The sequence below is a fragment of the Polypterus senegalus genome, chromosome 2 (genome assembly GCF_016835505.1).
Source record: "Polypterus senegalus isolate Bchr_013 chromosome 2, ASM1683550v1, whole genome shotgun sequence".
In the NCBI taxonomy this organism is placed as follows: domain Eukaryota; kingdom Metazoa; phylum Chordata; class Cladistia; order Polypteriformes; family Polypteridae; genus Polypterus; species Polypterus senegalus.
The window spans coordinates 279835842-279854380 of record NC_053155.1 but is presented as its reverse complement, the minus strand read 5'-3'; the positions used below and the strand labels follow the sequence as shown (position 1 = coordinate 279854380).

Below are 18539 nucleotides of genomic sequence, written 5' to 3'. Positions count from 1 at the left end.
GAGCTGGACAGAGCTGTTGAAGGTCCTTAACCCATCAGCAGGACCGGTATCTGCTCCTTTGGGCAAGGAGGAATAGGATGAGCACTGCCAGAGCCCTACAAAATGACCTCCAGCAGGCTGCTGGTGTGAATGTCTTTGACCAAACAATCAGAAACAGACTTCATGGAGGTGGCCTGAGAGCCTGACATCCACTAGTGGGCCCTGTGCTCACTGCCTGGCACCGTGGAGCTCAATTGGCATTTGCCATAGAATACCAGAGTTAGCAGGTCCACCACTGGCACCCTGTGCTTTTCACAGATGAGAGCATTTTCACCCTGCTTGTAACATCGTTCAGCATGACCGGTTTAGTGGTGGGTCAGGGATGGTCTGTGGAGGCATATCCATCGAGAGACGCGCAAGCCACTACAGGCTAGACAACAGCACCTTGACTGCCATTAGGTATCGGAATGAAATCCTTGGACCCATTGTCAACCCCTATGCTGGTGCAGTGGCTCCTGGGTTCCTCCTGGTGTACAACAATGCCTGGCCTCATGTGGTGAGAGTATGCAGGCAGTTCATGGAGGATGAAGGAATTTATACCATTAACTGGCTCCCATGCTCGCCTGACCTCAATCCAATAGAACACCTCTGGGACATTATGTTTTGGTCCATCTGACGCTGCCAGGTTGCACCTCAGTCTGTCCAGGAGCTCAGTGATGCCCTGTTCCAGATCTGGGAGGACATCCCCCAGGACACCATTCGTTGTCTCATTAGGAGCATGCCAAACCTGATGTTGTCAGGCATGCATACATGCATGTGGGGGCAATACAAACTACTACTACTATTACAAAGTACAATTATGAGTTGCTGCAATGTTATTTCAGCAAAATGGACTTTGATTTTTGGGGTGTCTTTGAATTCAGCCCTCTGTAGATTGATAATTTTCATTTCCATCAAACGTGGAATGGAATGTGGCATCCTTTCATTCCTACACATTACCCAGTCCTTATCACTATAAATGTGCAGCATGATAATTTCCCTTTGAGATTTGATGTGTTTTCAAAGTGTTCCTTTAATTTTTTTGTGTAGTTTATCTTGAAACGGGGACTGCATGAAAAGTTCAACAAAATTCCATGGCAATTAAAGCTGGGGTCCCATTGGTTGAACACTGAAATCTTACTCTTGTATTATGAAACATACAAGTTATTGTATATGCAGAATGGTATGTGTTATATGCATATTAAGTAGAGAAATCAAATTCTACAGTATGCAAAAAAAAAAAAAAAAAAGAAAAATCATGCCAGCATAATGCAGGAATATTACATTTTATGAAATAAACAAGCTTAGATGCTTACTTTTAACAGACCACTGCACTACCTCCTCTAATCATTTTTCTCAGAATTCTAAATCCTTTTAAAGTGGACTTCTACTGACTGCTGGTAACTGAAGTAAAACTGCTATAGGTTCATGCCAGTAACACAAGTATCTCTCATGAACAACAATAGAAACACTGCACTCTGACAGCCTAATAAGGCCAGTGATTTTGGCTTCCTATTTTTGTGACACACATTAAGAGAGAAAGCTACACTTTGTATTCACACATAGATTAACTTAAGATGCCTCAAACATAAGCAGAGTAAATTGAGTGTTGGCAAAATAACACAGCTTGATTAATAAGTCACTTATCTTGCGTGCTTAGCAACCAGGTGACACTCAGTCTTAGTATGTTGATTAATCTCTGGTCTGACGTGGTCTGCCATGTCCCTTGGATGGAATGGCAGAGACAATAGCATTGATATCCACCCTGTAAAGTACTCTCAGACAGACGCCTTTCAGTCCTGCTTGGAAAGAGCTTTCTTCACTCTGCTGCAGTATGTTCTTGCAGATTCCTTAATGGGCAATGAGTAATTTATAAAATTTTAACATGTTTTTAAAATTGTGTTTAAGGACTCTCCAGAATTTTTTATTTTCAGGCTTTCAAGGGTTCACTGGGGTTTATTAGTAACTCTCATATCCCCAGAATTCTCTATATTTCCTCATTCATTTTGAGGTATTTTGAGGTTAATCTTTCGGCTATATTAGGTGAAATAATTTTCTTAATCAATTTGCAAATTTTTATGTAATTATTAGAACTAGATTCTGTATTTTTAGATAAACATGAGGTATCCCCTTACTGTACATTTAATCTAATAAATATAATTTAAAGAAGAAACCTTTTTAATGGATTTTATTTCAAGAATATATATGTTGTTCTTATATACTATCTATTTTAACATTGTTTTTTTCCAAAATGTGTCAAGTAATTTTACTTCTATTGTTAGTGTTATTAATAATCTGTTGCTTGTGTCTGTAATATTGAAATACAAAATTAAATAATTCCCGAATCAAGTGGTTGTAAGGTAATTAAAACATTTGTGAATGTTCATAATGTCTGGTATCACTTACAGATGTATTACCATGGAGAGCCAATAAATGTTAATGTCCATGTGACAAATAACACAAACAAGACTGTGAAGAAGATAAAGATATCAGGTAATTATTTTGATATTATTTCTTGATTTATGTTTACATTTTTGTCAGTTTTTGAATTTGGTTAATTTAATTCGAAAGATATGTGATAGCTATATTGATCTAGCCATAGCTGAAGGAAAACACACATCTGATAACTTTTAATCAATATATAAAACAAATATAAGGAGAATTTGTACTGTACTGTTGTTTCACCTTTCCCTTTTTTACTATAAAAAATGTACATTTTAATCAATGTGCCCCTGGATATTTAACACTGTCTAAAAATACATTTGCTGAGTCCTAACACTCCTTGTAATAAACTACCTAACTATATACTGCATGTACTTCAATTTTGTACATATAAAATCAAAAATGGCCAAACAAATAAGGCTGTTCTTTTCTGGTAGGATATTTAAAGACTTTGTGATGGATTGGGGCCTTACAGCCCTTTATGTTCAGTTTCTGGCATCTATGTTTTTTCTTACTGTCTGTTCCTCTCTTATCTTGTCTTACGTTTTTTCTCTGTGCTGCTTTTTCCTGCCACATTGCAAAATATATTTGTATTAAACTGCTTTCTCATTTGGTTTCTTTGAGAGAGTGTAGGTGTGTGGTCTTGAGTGTTGGGCTGGTAATATATTTAGGGAAGTGCACCCGATGATGTTGCCTGTGACTCTATGTTGAAATTAACAGTCTTATCAAATAAATGCACAGATAAAATATACAACACCAATCCAAACTGACTGTGTATGAAAAATAAGAATGTTTTAACTATGACTTAATAATTAAAAGGAGTGTGTTTGCGCCTTTTTACAGTCCGTCAGTATGCAGATATCTGCCTGTTTAACACGGCACAATACAAGTGTCCAGTGGCTGTAGAAGAGTCAGAGTAAGTTACCCAATGTTTAATTTTCTATTTTTGGTTATGTACTTAACAACAGTCAATCAGAAAATTGAAAGCTCTGTTATTTTTAAACATCACCTATTCTTCAGGTTTACTATGTATGCAGCAGAAAGCATAACATAAATACAGATATTGATATTAATTTCTGATCTGCTGGTGTTTAATATTGTAAGTATGTTGCTAAAAGCTGCCACTAAACACATGCTGTAGTTGGTACCAAAGACACAAAATGGAAAGAAAACCAAGAAATTCAGATAGAAACACACAAAGTGCAAGTGCACACAAATACACTGAGGTACAAGTGTTCTGGACTGATGAGCCAAATTTGAAAGTTTTGGCAGTTTGTCCATAAGTGAGCTGGAGAGGGCTATATAGATACATGTCTGCAGCCAAAGGTGAAGCATGGTGGAGGCTTCCTATAGACTGACTGCATTTCTACAATTGGAGAAGGTGCAGAAGTTTTCATTGATAACTGAGATCTTCAAGGATCATGTTTAGATTTCCAATGCAGTCTCTGCCTATATACACAAATGGGCAGTCTCCTCGGGTTCCAGTGGGTTTTATATGGTTAGACCGGTTCCATTCCATATCCCATACATATGTATACTTAAATTGGCTACTCAAGAATGGCTTAGTATGATTAAACATGCCCTTTGACAAACCCATGCCATGTCAGAACAAGTCAGGCATAGAAAACTGAAGCATTGCCTTATTTTATGGATGTTTTAGAACACTTATTCAGATAATATGTTGGATATTTTTCTTCAGCGATGTAGTGGCTCCAAGTGCTACTTTCTGCAAGGTGTATACGCTCACTCCATTCCTTGCTAATAACCGTGAGAAAAGAGGATTGGCTCTTGATGGGAAACTTAAACATGAGGATACAAACCTTGCTTCCAGTACTTTGTAAGTATGTTAAATAATAATTTCTTTTCACATAAGCAGTATCTAGATTAATGTAAGTAGTATTATTTTTCAAAATAAAAAGATGGAAACCTCATGAAGGGTTAGAGTACAATGGACCACCGCATTTAATGATGGAGTATTTATGGAGTACATGTTAATCAAAAGAGAAAACTGTTGTGACACTGTGGTGTCTGGCTCTTGTGGTAGTCAAATAAAAGCTTGTTCATCAGATGGCGTATCTTATGTTGTAAAAGGACTAAAAGACATGGAGAAGGGGCTTGCTGATCTCTGCAATTCTCAGACTGGTGGAGGTCTTCTTGACTGGAGTGCTGAGATAGTCAGGGAGAAGAGAACAGTGAGCATAGGGTATAAGTCTCATATCCTTACTCTGGACAGCTTCATAATGACCATGCTTGTGGATGTGCAGGGCTGAATTAGCACCATGGGCTACACTGTCAAATAAGGATGAATGTTCGCTTTACCTCTTAGTTTTTAATTAGTTTTTCTTTTTAAACATGTCCTTTAGAAGGTAAAAATGTGAGAAACCTCCATATGATTTTTGTCATTAAAATGTATGGTATATGAAGTTATTAATACTCTTGTGAGTTTAAATTTAGCATTCATTACATTCCTTTTGATCTTTCCACAGTGCTAATTGTTGGTTTGAAATAAAAAACTATGATGGTAAAAAATTGGTGATTGTTAACTGACATTTTGTTAGGGTATCCTGTCGTATAAAAATCCAGCATATTAATTGCCCATTTTTTAATTTCTAGGTTACGAGATGGCGCCAACAAAGAGATTCTAGGCATCATTGTTTCATATAAAGTAAAGGTTAAGCTAGTTGTATCTCGAGGCGGGTAAGCTATTCATCATTCCATTTATTTTTAAAATGTTTTATTCCTTTATCACTTTGAAAAAGAATATCTTAAATGACGAGATGTCAAGATTAAATTTAAACATTGTTTTATATGGAGCACATGAAAATTTTATTTGCTTAAGGTCAGATTGTGACCTGGGGCCTCATGCATAACGGCGTGTGTAGAATTCACACTAAAATGTGGCGTACGGAAAAAAGCGGAGATGTGCGTACGCACAAAAAAATCCAGATGCATAAATCTGTGCATATGCAAACCTCTACGTTCTTCCGCTCATTAAATGAGTATGAAAAGTAACGTTCACGCACACGCCTGCCGCTTCACTCCGACTCCTCCCAGTATTACGCCTCTTTGAATATGCAAATAAATATAAATAGCTCCTTATGTTTTGTGTTCTGTGAAAAGACAACTGCAAAAGCAAAGGGGAAAAAGAAGAATTTTGGCGAATACCAAGTAGAGGCAAGGAAAAATGTACCATCTGTTGGTTTAAGCAGTGATATAAACAACAAAAGGAAGTTAACCGAGTAACAGAGTGGTGGAGAAACTCAAAAGTTCAGAAAGTCACACAGTGCCCGAAATAAATAAGAAGTGGTCAGATATCAAAGTCGCTATGGAAAGGCGAGTTGTAGCCCACCGTCTGAGTGTCATATGGAAGCATATTAGGGTACAGAGAAAAGAAAAACAAACTGGGACACAGTGTGAAAAAAATGTTGAAATTTCCACTTTAATAGTTTATTTTGTCTTTAAAGTATAATGTTATAAACTTCATCTTAAAATTGTTTAATTTACTAGTTTCTCAAATCCCATCGTAACTAAAGCAGCACATTAAATGCTTCATATTCTATGTGCTGTCACACATTTGTGCATGGGAGGCAGCTAAAGGGCTTGAATAAGGGCAATTCCAAATTAGACCGGAATATGGCAGAGTGCACTCTTTTTCTCCCTTTCCTGCAGACCATTCATGAGAGATTCCATCTGGCCCTCTTGACGTCACTTCTGGGTCCGAGCCCATGGAAGAAGACTTTGCCGGCTCTGGCCCCAGTGATATCACGTCTGGGCTTGAGCCTATGGTTGAAGACCCTTATGAGCCTGACCCCATTGACCTCACTTCATGTCTTCCCCATTAAAAGCCTCCACCTTTTCCCTATTCTCTCAGTTCTGTTTTGGACTTGGTTTTGTGCACATCAGTGCTACCATTTACTTGCAATTTGCAGCCAGGAAACCAAATATACGGGTGGCTTCCCCAAACCTTGCTATGGCTCTTTGTGGAGTTTGTGACAGTGTTCTTCTATGTACTCTTATGTGTGTGAATCACTACGTGCTTCTTAAATGGGCTTTCTCTTACACTGACAGGACACAGAATACATTACATTAATGATATTACAGTTCTCTCAACAATTTAAATACTAAGATGTATATTTGATGGAATTTTCATGATGATAGAAATTAAAGCATGTATAAAACATTGAGGCACGGCACAGTGGGAGCGACAAGCTGACGCCCCTACTAGAGATTGTTCCTGCCTTCTGCAAGATGCTTGCTGTGCGCTGATTCTTGTCCTTCCTTTTCTTTCTCCAAATAACCAATTGCCACACAATCGGCTCTTTAATAAATGTCAAGCCATTCTTCAAAACTTTTAAGGAACATTGAAACATCTTCGGAGTACATGTTTAATTATTCCATCAATCTTTCCATCCAGGGTCATGCCAGTCCTAGAAAGCATACAGCATGAGGCAGGAACAATCGCTGAATGGGGTAACAGCTCATCACTACTGCTGCGGGACTGATTCTTTGCATATTTAATCATTAACAATATACATTATTTAAATGAAGTTAAAAATGTTGCTGTATTATATATATGTACTAGGAGAATACCCGCGCTTCGCAGCGGAGAAGTAGTGTGTTAAAGAAGTTATGAAAAAGAAAAGGAAAAATTTAAAAAATAACGTAACATGATTGTTAATGTAATTGTTTTGTCATTGATATAAGTGTTGTCATATCTATACATATATATACAGTATCTACTGTATATATATATATATATATATATATATATATATATATACACATCGTATATCTATATATATAAATATATATATATAGCAAAATACCAGCTTGGCAGCGGAGAAGTAAAAAGAAAAGGAAACATTTTAATAATAACGTAACATGATTGACAACGTAATTGTTTTGTCATTGTCATGAGTGTTGCTGGCATATATATATATATATATAGTGAGCTGGAGAGCTGATCGCACCCCAAATAGAGACAGACGCCCCTGGGAAAACCACAAACCCTGAAACACTGACTACCCTCACATTGCTCCTTATCCTTGCACTATAACGCGTAATACTAGCCTCGCGCTGTACTCCGCCGACTTATAAGCCTTGCGCAGCGCCTGTCAGTTTTGGAATTGATTGTTTGCTTTTATCTCTCTCTCTGCTCCTAGCGGAACTGTCATCTCTGACTTGTCATGGAGCACGTTTAAGCTCATGTGTTTGCAGTGTTTGAATAAAAATCCTTCTTGTTTCTACGACCTCCTGTGTCTCTGTGCAAATCTGTGACCCAAGCGTGACAATATATATACATACATGTCTACATATATACACAGACACATATACTATGGGGTGCCAAACAGGCAAATACATTGATTTTCTGAATATATAAAGTTGGAGTCAGAATATATAAAGTTAAAACTTTAATATATAAAGTCAGCGTCGGTATATATAAAATCAAAACCTTTTTCTGAATATATAAAGTCAAAACTTGAATATATAAAGTCAGCGCTGGAATATATAAAGTGAAAACTTGAATATATAAAGTCATTCCTGAATATATAAAGTCAAAACTTGAATATATAAAGTCAAAACCTGAATATATAAAGTCTAGTTAGATTTAGTCATCATTGCATAACATTTTCTTGCAATGATGACTACTTGTATCCAAATTCGAGCTATTGAGCCATCGCCTGCCTGCCTGAATAAGTCACCCTTGTTTCGCTCTTACTTTTTTACGTTCATTTAATCATGGCTAGTGGCAGAAAATTTATAAAATGGAAGGAGGATTACACTGAGTATGGCTTTACCAAAACAATTATTGATGGCGAATTGATTATTCATAAAGATTCAATTGGTGATCTGTTTTTCATTGTTAACGTCATATTTTGTCATACTTCTTCTCAAACCATTTGGGTGCGAGGGTAAAATGAATCGGGAAACGCTGATCAATGTAATCGGTGTACCAGGAAATCATGCATTGACAAGTTCCCCTTTGCTTGGAATTGAAAGTGTGATTAAATGCATGATTTTTTAACGCGTTATGGAGCACATGCATCGAAGCTTCTCAGCTGTGCTTGTGCTAAGAAAAGGAAACATTTTAAAAATAACGTAACACGATTGTCAATGTAACCTTTTGTAAGTAGTGCCTGGAGGATTCAGTTTGGAGAAACTCTACAGACAGTGTGTGTATTAACTTGTGGATTTTTCTGTGAGTATTTGGTTGCAGCGTCACAAAGTCACTTCTGTAAGACTGCGTTAGCTTCGGAGCTCAGCTCAGAGCGAAATGAGGTGAATGGGAGGGGAGATGATGACGTGACTCCCCCACAAACACAGTCTCTCGGAATTTGCATAAGCACAGCCCTTTACCTGCAATTTTAACTTGGTTACAAAGTGATCAAAACTCTCGTTTATATCCTGCGTCCTCTCATTAAACTTGTATCCCGCATTACCCGTGGGTATGACAAACGCCAGCGGCAGCGTGTCTATGAACTTAATTTAAAGTTTAGGTTTACACCGTGATAAAATGAATCGGCAAGCGCTGATCAATGTAATCGGTGTACCAGGAAATCATACATTGACAGAAGTTCCCGTTTGCTTGGAATTGAAAGTGTGATTAAATGCATTATTTTTTAACACGTTATGGAGCACATGCATCGAAGCTTCTCAGCTGTGCTTGTGCTAAGAAAAGGAAACATTTTAAAAATAACGTAATACGATTGGATTGTCAATGTAACCTTTTGTAAGTAGTGCCTGGAGGATTCAGTGTGGAGAAACTCTACAGACAGTGTGTGTATTAACTTGTGGATTTTTCTGTGAGTATTTGGTAGCAGCGTCATAAAGTCACTTCTGTAAGACTATGTCAGCTGCGGAGGTCAGCTGCGGAGCTCAGCTGAGAGCGAAATGAGCTGAATGGGAGGGGAGATGATGACGTGACTCCCCCACCCGCCTTAACTGTCAATCCCCCACAAATAGAGTCTCTCAGAATTTGCATAAGCACAGCCCTTTACCTGCAATTTTAACTTAGTTACAAAGTGATCAAAACTCTCGTTTATATCTTGCGTCCTCTCATTAAACTTGTATCCCGCATTACCCGTGGGCATGACAAACGCCAGCGGCAGCGTGTCTATGAACTTAATTTAAACTTTAGGTTTACACCGTGCTTTGTTTCCGAAGTAGCAGCACTCATTAATATGGTTGTATATGTAACTCACTCTCTTATTATTGTTTCGCTGCCTTCTCAATTATATAATGCATGTTTTCTTCAGCGGTTTTCTACGTACTGCATTGACAGTCAGTTCACGTGATTACGTGGGAGGCATGATGATGTCACACGAAACTCCGCCCCCCCACGTCTTTTGAGCTCAACTCTATTACAGCATATGGAGAAATATACCTTCTAGTTATGACCATTACGCGTAGAATTTTGAAATGAAACTGGCCCAACTTTTGTAAGGAAGCTGTAAGGAATGAGCCTGCCAAATTTCAGCCTTCTACCTACACGGGAAGTTGGAGAATTAGTGATGAGTGGGTCAGGAGTGAGTGAGTGAGTGAGTCAGTCAGTCAGTGAGGGCTTTGCCTTTTAATAATAATAATACATTTTATTTATACAAGGCGCCTTTCAGTGAACTCAAGGACACCGAACAAACAATAAATAAATAAATAAATAAATACAAAACACAATTATAAACAACTTAAAACATCAGAAAATCTAAAAATTAAAACCAAACAACACCACTATAATTAGGAGGAAGAAGAAAAAGCCATTTTAAACAAATGTGTTTTAAGTTTTCATTTGAAAGAAGAATATGATTTGATATTTCGGAGATCCGCAGGTAATGACTTCCAGTGCTTGGGAGCAGAACGGCTGAAAGATCTGCTCCCCATGGTGGTTAGACGGGAGGGAGGAATGTGGGTGGAGGAAGAGGATCTAAGGTTACGGGATGGAATGGCAACATGTAGAAGGTCAGATAGATATGGAGGTGCGAGGTTATGGATGGCTTTAAAAGTTAGTAGCAGAATCTTAAAATCAATACGAAACTTGATCGGGAGCCAATGAAGCTGCTGCAAGACCGGAGTAATATGGTGAAAAGATGGGATTCCAGTGATGATATGTGCTGCAGAATTCTGGACTAACTGAAGCTTGTGAAGAGATTTATTAGGGAGACCAAAGAGGAGTGAATTGCAGTAGTCCAGCCGAGAAGTGACAAGACTATGAACAAGAATGGCAGTAGTATGAGGAGTGAGGGAGGGACGAATGCGATTAATATTACGTAAGTGGAAGTAAGCAGACCGGGTGATGTTATTAATGTGACATTGGAAAGATAGAGTACTGTCGAGGATGACACCCAGACTCTTGACCTGAGATGATGGGGAAACAACAGAGTTATCAATAATAAAAGAAAGATTATTGGTTTTGGATAATGATGATTTTGAACCAATGAGGAGAACCTCAGTTTTGTCACTGTTTAATTTAAGAAAATTTGAAGAGAACCAGGATTTAATTTCAGAAATGCAATCAATAAGTGAGGGTGGTGGAAAAGAGGAGGTGGGTTTACCAGCAAGGCAGAGCTGGGTGTCATCAGCATAACAGTGAAAATTAATGTTATATTTGTGAAAAATATATATATTTTTTTTTTATTTATTTATTAATTTTATTACAATCAATACATAGCAATCAAGTTTTACAAAAAAAAATTATGCTAAGAACAGATCGATCCCCACCCTTGAGAGAGAGAGCAAGCCAAGCGGTGTAAAATTTAAGGCTTTTAAAAATACCTAAATCAACAAATTCTCTGTGCTTTATAAAATCATTTCAAAATATTACTGATTAGATCCTGCCATGTTTTGAAAAAGTCTGCACAGATCCTCTAACTGAGTATTTGATTTTTCCAATTTTAAATAATATAACACATCAGTTTCCCACTGACTTAAAGAGGAGAGTTTGGGTTCTTCCAGTTTATCAGAATAAGTCTGCGTGCCAACAGTGTAGTGAATGCAATCACAGTTTGTTTGTCTTTCTCCACTTTAAGACCCTCTGGAAGAACCCCAAACACAGCTGTTAATGGGTTAGGAGGGATTGTGAGTCCAAGACTGTCTGAGAGGTAATTAAAATTTTTGTCCAGAATAATGTTAATTTGGAGCAGGCCCAGAACATGTGACCTAGTGAGGCTGGGGCTTGGTTGCAGCGTTCGCAGGTTGGATCATGCCCTGGAAACATTTTGGAGAGTTTTAGTCGAGACAGATGTGCTCGATATATAATTTTGAGTTGTATAATTGTATGCTTTGCATATGGAGCTTGAGTGAATTCTCTGCATTGCTACTTTCCACTCCTTTTCTGATATATTAATTGAGAGGTCATTTTCCCAGTGTCCTCTTGGATCTTTGAAAGGAAGGGATTGTAAAAGGATTTTATATATTGTAGAGATGGAGTCTAACTCCTTGAAATTGAGCAATAATTTTTCCAGCGTGGATGAGGGTGCAAGATGAGGAAAATCTGGAAGGTTCTGTTTAACAAAGTTCCTGATTTGAAGATAGTGAAAGAAATTTGTAGCTGGAATGTTAAATTTGGAATGTAATTGTTCATAGGATGCAAAGACGTTGTCTATATAAAGATCTCTAAGCAAGTTAATTCCAAATTTTTCCAGATATTAAAAACTGCATATGTTTGTGAGGGTTGAAAGAGGTGGTTCTTTTGCAGGGTGCCACAGAAAGAAGCTTCTCCGTCTTAAAATGCTTTCTACATTGGTTCCAGATTCTAAGTGAGTGGAGCACAATTGGGTTATTAGTGTATTGCCGATAGCGTGTGTTTATTGGAGCACAAAGCAAGGAATACAAAGAAGTACTGCAGGATTTTACTTCTATTGCGGTCCATGCCTGTGTATGTTCTTCTATTTGTGTCCAGGTTCTTATCGACTGTATATTTGCCGCCCAGTAATAAAACTGGAAGTTAGGTAGAGCCATGCCGCCTTCTGCCTTTTGTCTTTGTAGGGTCGCTCTTTTGATGCGTGGATGTTTAGAATTCCAAATAAATGAGGTTATTGTTGAATCTAATTGCTTAAAGAACGATTTATTAATGTATATTGGTATGTTTTGAAATAAAAAGGAGCTTAGGAAGAATATTCATCTTAACAGTGTTAATTCTTCCAGCTAGTGTGAGATGAAGGGTTGACCATCTATGCAAGTCTTGTTTAATTTTTTCCATACAGACGACGAAATTTTTTGATAAAGAGCTTTATGTTTACTTGTGATGTTTACCCGAGGTATTTAAACTGTTCTGCAATGATAAAAGGAAGGGTGTCTAATCTAATATTATATGCTTGCGAATTCACGGAAAGAGTACACTTTTATTCAGATTAATTCTGAGACCAGAGAGCTTTTGAAATTCTGTGAGTGCTGCTAAGACTGCAGGCACAGAATTTTCTGGGTCCGATATATACAGTACCATGTCATCTGCATATAATGAGATTTTCTGTTCCAGTCCTTCTCTGCTAATCCCCTTTATCTGATCAGTATTTCGACAATGTATTGCCAGTGGTTCAATGGCAATTGCAAACAGCAGTGGTGACAAAGGGCATCCTTGTCTTGTGCCACGTTCTAGTTTAAAGTAGTCTGAGCAAATGTTATTGATGCAAACTGAAGCTTCTGGGTTAGTATACAGTAATTTAATCCATGCACAAATGTTGGGCCAAACCCAAACTTCTCCAAAATAGTAAAAGGTATTTCCATTCAATCATGTCGAATGCTTTTCTGCATCCAATGATAATAATATTTCTGGGGTGTTTGATTTAGTTGGTGAGTATATTACATTAAACAGGCGTCGAAGATTTGAAGATAAGTGTCGGCCCCTAATAAATCCAGTTTGGTCTTGTGATATTATTGAGGGAGCACTTTCTCCATCCTTCTAGCTATGATTTTAGAGAGTATTTTAACGTCGTTATTCAGAAGTGAAATTGGTCTGTATGATGCACATTGTAATAAGTCCTTATTTTGTTTTGGAAAGACAGTGATTAGTGCTTGGCGAAAGGTTTGTGGAAGAGATTGGTTATCTCTGGCTTCTGTAAATGTTGCTAATAGGAGGGAGCTAGCTGAGCGGAGAATTTCTTGTAAAACTCTGCAGGGTAGCCATCAGGGCCTGCTGCTTTTCCACCTTGGAGTGACTTTATAGCATCCAGTAATTTGATAATGACAGAGGTTTATCGAGCTCCTCCACACTAATAGCGTCAATTTGTGGTATCTGTAATTTATCCAGAAATGCATTAGATTGTATATTGTCTTCTTTAAACTCAGTAGTATATAGGGATTTATAGTAGTCTCTAAAAGTGTACATTATATTTTTGTGTTCGATGATTTTATCTCCATTCGTGTTAGTAATTACGAGATTGCGTTGCACTTCTTGCTTGTGAATTTGTTGCGCTAAAAGCTTATTAGCTTTCTCTCCATGTTCATAATAATGATGTCTGGATTTGTAAATTAGTTGTTCGGTTTCTTTAGTTGTCAAGAGGTTTAATTCTGAATGTAGAGCCTGCCTCCTCTTATGTAGAGTCTCGCTTGGTAGTCTGGCATGTTCTTCATCTATTTTAGTAATTTCGCTTTTTATCTCTGCTACTTTCTTCGCGGATTTATTTCTGTGGGAAAGATATGAGATAATCTGTCCTCTTAAGAAGGCCTTAAGAGTTTCCCAGAGTATTCCTGCAGAGATCTCAGGGGATGTATTTGTCTCTAGAAAGAATTCAATTTGTTTGGATATAAATTCAGTACAATTCTCGTCAGCTAATAGAAGCGGATTGAGACGCCATCTCGGGGTGAGTGTATGGGGCTTAGTAATTTCAGCTCCAAGATCATCGGAGCATGGTCTGAAATAACAATAGCATCGTATTTACAAGATTTAATCTTAGGCAAGAAGTTATTATCTATAAAGAAGTAATCAATCCTTGAGTAGCAATGATGTACTGGTGAGTAGAAAGAATATGTTCTTGAATTTGGGTTTAAAACCTCCAGGGATCTGATAAGTTGTGATCAGTTATAAACTTTGTAATTATCTTTGCGGTGTTAGTTGCGTTCCCCTGTGGAGGAAGTCTTATCTAAAAGTGGATTTAGAACACAATTAAAGTCCCCAGCCATTATAAGTTTATGAGTGTTCAGATTGGGAATGGATGCAAATAAATTTTGTATAAATTCCTTATCATCAACATTAGGTGCATAAACATTTATCAAAATCATTTTACAGTTAGATAAGTCTCCCATGACCATCACATATCTCCCTTCAGGATCCAATACTACATCTGATGCTACAAATGGTACTGTTCTATGTATGAGAATTCCCACCCCTCTAGTTTTCTTTGTAAAACTAGAATGGAACATTTGGCCAGTCCAGTCTTTTGCAGCGGAACTGATCCTTACTTAGTAAGTGGGTTTCCTGTAAAAATACTATTTTAGCATTTAGACCTGTTAGGTGAGAAAGTACTTTCTTTCTCTTTAATTCGTGATTCAGGCCTTTAACATTCCAGCTTACGAAGTTAACTGTCCCATCATGGAGACACTGATTCTGAGTTTTTGGTGTCATATTATAGTCTTAACTGGAAGTGAAATAGTTTAGGTCTTAATTTCCTATTCCCCCAAGAGTTGTTGCCATGCAGCTTATTATTACGTTGATAGTTATAATTATAAAGATTGAGATGATAGATTAGATATAGATCAAGCCTGCTCTCTTTCTCTTCCCCTTAACCCCCACCCTCCCTTTTTGCCTCCCCAGGTGAGGCTAAAACCCAGGAGCACATGCATCGAAGCTTCTCAGCTGTGCTTGTGCTAAGAAAAGGAAACATTTTAAAAATAGCGTAATACTGATTGGATTGTCAATGTAACCTTTTGTAAGTAGTGCCTGGAGGATTCAGTGTGGAGAAACTCTACAGACAGTGTGTGTATTAACTTGTGGATTTTTCTGTGAGTATTTGGTAGCAGCGTCATAAAGTCACTTCTGTAAGACTATGTCAGCTGCGGAGGTCAGCTGAGGCGAAATGAGGTGAATGGGAGGGAGATGATGGCGTGACTCCCCACCCGCCTTAACTGTCAATCCCCACAAATAGAGTCTCTCAGAATTTGCATAAGCACAGCCCTTTACCTGCAATTTTAACTTAGTTACAAAGTGATCAAAACTCTCGTTTATATCTTGCGTCCTCTCATTAAACTTGTATCCCGTGATTACCCGTGGGCATGACAACGCCAGCGTAGCGTGTCTATGAACTTAATTTAAACTTTAGGTTTACACCGTGCTTTGTTTCCGAAGTAGCAGCACTCATTAATATGGTTGTATATGTAACTCACTCTCTTATTATTGTTTCGCTGCCTTCTCAATTATATAATGCATGTTTTCTTCAGCGGTTTCTCACGTACTGCATTGACAGTCAGTTCACGTGATTACGTGGGAGGCATGATGATGTCACACGAAACTCCGCCCCCCAGTCTTTTGAGCTCAACTCTATTACAGCATATGGAGAAATATACCTTCTAGTTATGACCATTACGCGTAGAATTTTGAAATGAAACTGGCCCAACTTTTGTAAGGAAGCTGTAAGGAATGAGCCTGCCAAATTTCAGCCTTCTACCTACACGGGAAGTTGGAGAATTAGTGATGAGTGGGTCAGTGAGTGAGTGAGTGAGTCAGTCAGTCAGTGAGGGCTTTGCCTTTTAATAATAATAATACATTTTATTTATACAAGGCGCCTTTCAGTGAACTCAAGGACACCGAACAAACAATAAATAAATAAATAAATACAAAACACAATTATAAACAACTTAAAACATCAGAAAATCTAAAAATTAAAACCAAACAAAACCACTATAATTAGGAGGAAGAAGAAAAGCCATTTTAAACAAATGTGTTTTAAGTTTACATTTGAAAGATGAATATGATTTGATATTTGGAGATCCGAGGTAATGAGTTCCAGTGCTTGGGAGCAGAACGGCTGAAAGCTCTGCTCCCATGGTGGTTAGACGGGAGGAGGAATGGTCAGATGGGTGGAGGAAGAGGATCTAAGGTTACGGGATGGAATGGCAACATGTAGAAGGTCAGACAGATATGGAGGTGCGAGGTTATGGATGGCCTTAAAAGTTAGTAGCAGAATCTTAAAATCAATACGAAACTTGATCGGGAGCCAATGAAGCTGCTGCAAGACCGGAGTAATATGGTGAAAAGATGGGATTCCAGTGATGATATGTGCTGCAGAATTCTGGACTAACTGAAGCTTGTGAAGAGATTTATTAGGGAGACCAAAGAGGAGTGAATTGCAGTAGTCCAGCCGAGAAGTGACAAGACTATGAACAAGAATGGCAGTAGTATGAGGAGTGAGGGAGGGACGAATGCGATTAATATTACGTAAGTGGAAGTAAGCAGACCGGGTGATGTTATTAATGTGACATTGGAAAGATAGAGTACTGTCGAGGATGACACCCAGACTCTTGACCTGAGATGATGGGGAAACAACAGAGTTATCAATAATAAAAGAAAGATTATTGGTTTTGGATAATGATGATTTTGAACCAATGAGGAGAACCTCAGTTTTGTCACTGTTTAATTTAAGAAAATTTGAAGAGAACCAGGATTTAATTTCAGAAATGCAATCAATAAGTGAGGGTGGTGGAAAAGAGGAGGTGGGTTTACCAGCAAGGTAGAGCTGGGTGTCATCAGCATAACAGTGAAAATTAATGTTATATTTGTGAAAAATATTGCCAAGGGGAAGAAGGTAAATAATAAAAAGAAGAGGCCCCAGGACAGAGCCTTGGGGCACACCAGAAGTAACAGCGGTGGGTTGGGATGTGAAAGTTTTAAGCTGTATGAACTGAGTGTGGCCTGAAAGGTAAGATCTAAACCAATCAAGTGGAGTGTGAGTAATGCCAATCAAAGATAATCTATTAAGGAGAGTGGTATGACAAATAGTATCAAAGGCCGCACTCAGATCAAGAAGGATGAGAATAGTGATTAGACCAGAATCAGCAGCCATAAGGAGGTCATTAGTAATTTTAACAAGTGCTGTTTCTGTACTATGAAGGGGGCGAAAACCAGACTGGAACTTCTCATATAGATTATTGTGAGACAAGTGGGTGTGAAGTTGGATAGCTACTATTTTTCAAGAATTTTGGAGATAAAGGGCAAGTTAGAAATGGGGCGAAAATTATTGAAATTAGTAGGATCACAACCAGGTTTTTTTAATATTGGGGTTATAGCAGCAGTTTTGAAAGATGAGGGAATAATACCAGTAGTAAGAGAAGAGTGAATGATGGCAGAAATAAGAGGGACTAGAGAGGGGAGGCAGGCTTTAACCAAAACTGTAGGCAGGGGGTCCAGCTGACAAGTAGATGACTTGGATTTGCAGATGAGATCTGAGATTTCAGAGGAAGTGGGAAGCTGGAAAGAAGAGAAAGAGTGAATAGGTGAGTGTAGTTCAGAAGAAATACAGAAAGGATCTGGACCAAGGTGCTGATGTATCTTTTGGATTTTCTCATTGAAAAAGACATAAGAGAATTACAGAAGGCAGTTGAGTGAAGGTGAGATGGTAAAGAGTCTGGAGGTTGTGTAACATTATTAAGTAAAGAAAACAAAGACTTGGTGTTACCTGTATTACTAGTAATTAACTGAGTGTAATAATTAGATTTGGTTTGAGCTATACAATCCTTGTAATAGAGTAGATGATTTTTATACATCTCTTTGTGGACAAAGAGTCTGTTTTTTTTAAACAACCTTTCAAGTTGCCTGCCTTTAGCTTTCAGAAGCCAAAGTTCAGGCGTAAACCAGGGGGCAGAAAAGGAAAAAGAAACAGATTTTTTAGCGGAGCCAGAGAATTAAGAATACCATTAAGACAAGTGTCATAATATGAGACCAGTTCTATGGGAGAGGATAAATTATAAAAGTCCATTTGCGAATCAATTCTAGAAGACAGCAAATTCAAGTTGATATTCTTAATGTTACGAAAGGCTATGAGACGTGTAAGCTTAGGAACAGAAAAGGTAAGTTTAGCGTTGAATGAGAGGAGAAAGTGGTCGGTTATAGTGAGTTAATCTGCTGTAAGATTAAAAGGAACAACACCAGAGCAGCA

At 37.9% G+C, this 18539-nt stretch overlaps 1 protein-coding gene across 2 annotated transcripts in view; it reads left to right on the top strand.

Annotated features, from left to right (window-relative positions):
• The window catches only part of arrb1 (arrestin, beta 1), a 297593-nt gene that overhangs the window by 256641 nt on the left and 22413 nt on the right, over positions 1–18539 (top strand). For both annotated transcript variants that reach the window (XM_039745638.1, XM_039745637.1), the window contains exons 10-13: positions 2427–2511; positions 3304–3376; positions 4160–4297; positions 5074–5157. In XM_039745638.1, the coding sequence (XP_039601572.1) occupies positions 2427–2511; positions 3304–3376; positions 4160–4297; positions 5074–5157 (380 nt within the window). The remainder of the gene's footprint in view (positions 1–2426; positions 2512–3303; positions 3377–4159; positions 4298–5073; positions 5158–18539) is intronic.